Consider the following 6,000-nt stretch of genomic DNA (forward strand, 5'->3'; position numbering starts at 1 on the left):
TCCTTTTCATAGATGAATAATATTTCATTGTAAAGTATATACCACAATTTTTTTTATCCATTCATTCGTTGATGGACATTTGGAATGTGTCTTAGTCCTTTCAGGCTGCTATAACAAATACCACAGACTGGGTGGCTTATAAACAACAGAAATTTATTTCTCACTGCTCCAGAGGTTGGGATATTCAAGGTCAAGGCACCAGCATGGTCACATTCTGTAGAGGGCCCTCTTCCTGGTTCACAGCCAGTGGCTTCTTACTATATCCTCACGTGGTGGAAAGTGCTAGGGAGCACTATGGGATCTCTCTTATTAGAACACTAATTCAATTCACAAGGGCTCCACCCTCATAACCTAAGTACCTCTCAAAGGGCCCACCTTCTAATGCCATCATCTCTGGGGATTAGGGTTTCAACATACGAATTTTGTGGGGACACAAACATTCAGACCATGTTCGGCTGCTTCTACCTTTGACTATTGTGAACAGTGCTGCTATGAACATACTTGTGCATGTACTTGTTTTAGCGCCTATTTTCAATTCTTTTTGATATATATTTACCTAGGAATGGAATTGCTCAGTCATATGACAATCCAGTGTTCAATTTTCTGAGAAACTGCCCAGGTGTTTTCCACAATGGCTGAACCATATTTACATTCCCACCAGCAATGTATGAAGGTTCCAATTTCTCCATATCCTGACCAACACTTTTTGTTTTCCATTATTTTTTATTACAGTCATCCTTATGGGTGTGAAATTGTACCTCATTGTGGTTTGGATTTGTGTTTTCATGTTGAGCATCTTTTCATGTGCTTATTGGCCATTTGTATATTTACCTTGAAGAAAGGCCCATTAAAGTCCTTTGCTCATTTTTTAATTGGGTTGTTTGACTTTTGTTGTTGAGTGGTAAAAGTTGTTTATATATTTTGGATACTAGACCCTTATCAGATATATAATATGTGAATATTTTCTCATTCTGCAGGTTGTCTTTTCACGTTCTTAATAATATCCTTTGATGTACAGAAGTTTTAAATTTTGATGAAGTCCAATTTTTTCTTTTTTCTTTTGTTGCATGTGTCTTTGGTGCCATATCTAAGAATCCTTTGCCAAAACCAAGGTCATGAAGATTTATCCCTATATTTTCTTCTAAGTGTTTTATGGTTTTAGCTCTTATACTTAGGTTTGATCCATTTTGAGTTAATTTTTGTATATGGTATTAGGGAAGGGTCCACCTTCATTCTTTTGTATATGGATGTCCAGTTGCCCCAGCACCATTTGTTGAAGAGACTGTTCCTTCCTTTATTAAATGGTCGTGGCACCCTTGTCAAAATGGCTATATTTGTGCTGGGTAGAAAGATCCTAGGAACCTCATCCTTTGGGCGTCTCTCTTAGGTGCTCCCTTAGGTGTCTACTAATTGCTAAGCCCAGTGAAGAATGAGGCCAGTCCTCGCCCTTGGGGACCTGAGGTCTGGTGGTGATGGGCTCAGTCGCACAGAAAGATCATCTCAGTCACACGTGGAACTGTCACAGTGGAAGTGAGCATTGGGTATTGCAAGATCCTAGATGACAGGCACTCAGCCCAGCTTGGGGGTTCAGAACGGTTTCCAGGAGGAGTGGGTACCTGAGCAGAATCTGTAGGGAGCAGTAAAAGTTGTCCCCTCTGCCCCCCTCAACACCGCAGCATAAGAAACATTATCTCTGTCCCCCAAGATCACAACCACCTAGCCTCTGGGTCCTTCACCAGGCCTCCAGGGCTGGGTGCAGCCCTCAGCCTCACAGGCCAGTCAGTAGTCAGAGGCACACCTGCACTGTGATCCTGGAGGAGGTGATTCCGCAGATACTTCATAGATTCCTCTAAAGGCTATTTCAAGATGAAGGTCCCATCCACTCCCTCACGCCAGCTCCTCTTGCTGGGTCACTTGGAATTTGGTCTTTTGAGAAAGGCAGAGCATCAGTGTTGTGAAGGGCCTTAGTGGGCATTTGGTCCTGGGATTCATGACCCAAGGAGTCCATGGATGGGCTTCAGGGGTCTGGGAACCTCTGAGCACACAGACATAATTAGCTACACTTTCCAGGGGAGAAGGTCCATAGCTTGCATCAGATCTCAAAGGGATTCATGACCCACAAAGTTAAAAACCACTAGTTTGGTCTAAGTGTAATAGGTGACCCAGAGCACTATTTCCAGTCCCCACTGTGATGGCAGCAGTGACATCAGAGGGCAGCATTTGAGCAGAAAGCCCACCAGACTCCTGAGCTCTCATACTTCCCAAGGCTTATTGTACCCTGACACACACAGAGAAGGACCTCCTTAATACATGAAAGGTACAGTGAGGTCAATGGAGGCGGCAGCTTAGGACCAGAGACCCCTCCCTCACAAGGCCCTGTCCCTGTTGATTTAAGGGCTACAGATGCAAGAACTTTGTGGACACATATAACACAAGATGGGTCAGAAAGCTGAGTGCAGGGCTGAATTCTGCCTGCAAAAGCCAAGGGATTTGGAAACTCATTCAGCCCCACTACTGACCAGAAAATCTGAGACACCCCCCACACACCAAAACAAGCACATAAAACCTGCACACAAGCCTCCCGGGATGGTTTCATTTAAATTTCTCTCTAGTAATCTATGTGCCCATCTTTATGGTTAATTGATTAAACTTTCCTCCTCCTCCTCCTCCAGGAAGCCTTCTTTGCTTAGCCCCTTCATTTCGGTCACTTTTCAACATTGCTGCACTAGGCTACCCTTCCCTGATTTGTACGAGTGTGTGGCTTTTCTTGTGTGTCTGTCTCTCCCCTCAGCCTGGGATTACCCCCAAAGCAGCCTGCTTTAGTTGGCCTCCAGCCTCCCAAAAGGTTTGTGCCCATGTGTGAGGTGGGACAGATCATCATTAGAGGTGGGCAATTTGGAGAGATTCACATACTGGCAGGAGTATACTTCTGACATTATTCAAGGGCAGTTTATTAAATATACAGTAAAAATTCAGAGTCCTTGACTAAAAAAAAGGAGAGACCGGGTACTAATATTCTTGGGAATATTTACATCAAGACCCATGACTTCTGGGCTGGAAGGTACCACCAGAGACAGAGCAAATTCCCCTTACTGAACACAGCTGATGGTAACAGGAATTGAGAGTCAGAAACTACTGCAGGACACAGCCTCAGAGAGATGAGCAAAGATAAATCACATACCCACAGTGTCTGATGAAAAGGCAATGTAATTATGCTGCCCTCATCAAAAGAACCATGAAATTGACATTGCCTTTGTTAAAGAGGCAGTGACATGCCATGAAAGGAACATAGACACTGGGGTCAGTCAGGTCTGGGCTCATCTCCTGACCATGGGGCTTCTCGTCTGTCCCAAAGATATTGATTGCATCTGCCTTGCAGGATGGGTGAGAATTAGAGGCAATGCATGTCGGGAGCCTGGCATGTAATAGGTGCTTGATTTACAGTAGTAGCTATTACTGTTAATAAAGGTGGTGGTAGGGATACAAGTCACAGAAGATCCCCAGTTCTCTTTCATTTGGCTTTGTGAATATGGATACAGCTGTTGGTCTGAGAGTATACACATTTTCTCCTAAATAATGGAGTCATTCTGCAAAGATTTCCTTCTCCCCTCCCCTGTCTCCCTCCTAACTCTCTCTCTCCCTCTCCTCTCCCCTCCTCTCCTCTCCTCGCCTCGCCTCGCCTCTCCTCTCCTCCTCTCTCTCTCTCTCTGGATGATCATAGCTTCCCAGGGCCAAGAAGATAATTATAGCTTGTGTCCCTAAGCCCCCCTACCGATTAAAGGCAACAGGGAAAAATGAGAGTCCACAAGGGGGTTGAGGAAACAGGGAGGTGACAGCTCTGATCAGAACTTGACAATAAGATAAGCCACAGTGCAAATGGCTGAGGGTCCTAGGACTGGGGGTGGAGGATTGGGGTGTGGCAGACATGTTCAGGCAAGGTGGTGGCAGTGGCATCTCTTCGCCCAGATGGTGGGGTGAGTGGGGCCGGGGGGGCTTAGCTGGTGGCTTTCCTGGCTGGGGCACTGACTGGGGTGCTCTTGCCTTGAGAGTCCTTGGGGTCTCCCACTCGTGCCCCTTTGATTGTGGTCTGCCCACTTTGGGTGCTGTTGGAGCTGCCCGCCTCACCACTGGCACCAAGGGCGGTACTCGCAGAGGAACCGGGGTGGTAGCTGCTTGCATTGCTGCTGATGATGACGGCTGAGGAGGAAGGGCCAAGAGCAGGGAAGGAGGGCGGCTGGGTCAGTCAGCAAGTGAGATGTCCCCCTAGTTACTACAGCAACCCTCAGCATTGAGAAATACCACAAAGAAGAAAAAAAAAAGAAAAAAGTCTAAAAAAGAAAAACAAAGAAATACCACAAGATGAATCGAGACTCTATGGTGCACCCAGCTTTGTGTGCGATGAGGACCACACAGAACCGACATGTTCCCTACCCTCCTGGAGACTGTAGGACCATTTGGCTCCCAAGGCCACATCCTAAACCCTTTCCCTTGATGACGATGCCCCAGGGGAGAGCCAGAAAGGACATGGCGTGGGCATGACTTCAGTCACTGTTTCCTTTAAAGCCAGAGAACCTTCACAAGACAGTAACAGAGACTCCAGGTGGAGGGGGGACAATGAGTGGAGGTGGCATCGTCTTAGCCTCAGGTACCCAGCTTTCCCATCTAGCCAGAATTCCCACCCCACCTGTCTCTCAGAGATACTCACAGATGCTCACAGAGGACGGATTTTCCCCAGACATCCTGAAAGATGGAAAGTTAGAGAAGAGAGAAAACCTCAGGGAAGTGTCTCGATTCAGCAAAGCCCTGATGGGCTCCTGCTTTTATATGTATATTTTTTTAATTTATTCTTATAACAACCCGTGAGATGGAGCTTATAGTTCCAATTTTACAGGTAAGAAAATAGAGGCACAGAGACATTAAATGATTTACAGGACCATACAGCCAGTGTGTGGCAAAGCCAGTAAGTAATCCCAGGTCTGTCTGTCCCCACTGGCTCTTTTCACAGTACCACCCAACTGCCTGTGCTTCATGGCTCACATCTGACCTCCCCTCGCAGGAAGCTCCCGAATGGCCTCTCATCCCAGCAGGGAGCCACCCACAGCCCCCTTCTCCCTTGGTACTGTGGCATTCCCCGACCCCCAGCCCCTCACCTGCACTCCTCGCCCTCCAGCAGCTTGCGGTAGGTGGCGATCTCCATGTCCAGGGCCAGCTTCAGGCTCATCAGCTCCTGGTACTCGCGCAGCATCCGGGCCAGTTCTTCCTTACCCTGGTGCAGGGCAGCCTCCAGCTCATCCAGCTTGGCCCGAGCATCCTTCAGGGCACAGTTGCCCCGCTGCTCAGCATCAGCGATGGCCGTCTCCAGGTTGGCACACTGAAAGGCAAAGAACACGGAGGTTATCAGAACACAAAATAATGTTTAGAGCTCACAGGGTAGCACAACCCCCTCACTTCACAGACGAGGCCCAAGGTGTCAACAAGAAGTAGCTGCAGAACCCACACCAGAACCTGGGCCTCCTCTATTTTCTATTGCAGAAGGATATTTATAGGAGTTGTGAAAAGCTGTTGGAGCTGTCGCATTTCAGAAATGCAAGCAGACTTCAATGTTTGCAAAGCTGTCTAGTGCCTGGGGTTGGAGGTCACCAATGGCTGTAGGTTCCAAGTACGCCAGGTCCAGAAGAATCATGCTGAGACCCCAGCTAGGACGCCTGTGAGGATCAGATGGCATGCCAAGTGACACTCTGACCAGATTCCTGCCTGCAGGACATCTCCCAGTTGGGAGCCCTTCCTACCTGTCAGCACCAAGAATGAGTGCTTCTGGACTATTCCAGCATTCTGCGGGGGGGCGGGGGGGTCTGTCTAGATGCTCCCCAAGTCTGTCCTGAATGGACAAAGGAGTCTTTCCTTAGAGCAGGAGGTTAAGGGCCTGAAATTAGACCCACAGCCTCAGAAACTAAGCTCTGACGAACATCTAGCAGCCCTGTGATGACAAGTACTAATCGG

At 47.7% G+C, this 6,000-nt stretch overlaps 2 protein-coding genes across 2 annotated transcripts in view; both read right to left on the reverse strand.

Annotated features, from left to right (window-relative positions):
* Window positions 1-6,000, reverse strand: part of LOC109391837 (keratin, type II cytoskeletal 5-like) — a 334,229-nt gene that overhangs the window by 65,701 nt on the left and 262,528 nt on the right. The window lies entirely within an intron of this gene.
* LOC109391784 (keratin, type II cytoskeletal 74-like) overlaps window positions 3,995-6,000 on the reverse strand; it is a 7,225-nt gene continuing 5,219 nt past the window's right edge. The window contains exons 6-8 of the mRNA XM_019659657.1: window positions 5,151-5,371; window positions 4,706-4,740; window positions 3,995-4,197 (exon numbers count right to left, since the gene is read on the reverse strand). Of these exons, the coding sequence (XP_019515202.1) occupies window positions 3,995-4,197; window positions 4,706-4,740; window positions 5,151-5,371 (459 nt within the window). The remainder of the gene's footprint in view (window positions 4,198-4,705; window positions 4,741-5,150; window positions 5,372-6,000) is intronic.

Source organism: Hipposideros armiger, unplaced genomic scaffold, assembly GCF_001890085.2.
Source record: "Hipposideros armiger isolate ML-2016 unplaced genomic scaffold, ASM189008v1 scaffold_303, whole genome shotgun sequence".
NCBI classification, from domain to species: Eukaryota; Metazoa; Chordata; class Mammalia; order Chiroptera; family Hipposideridae; genus Hipposideros; species Hipposideros armiger.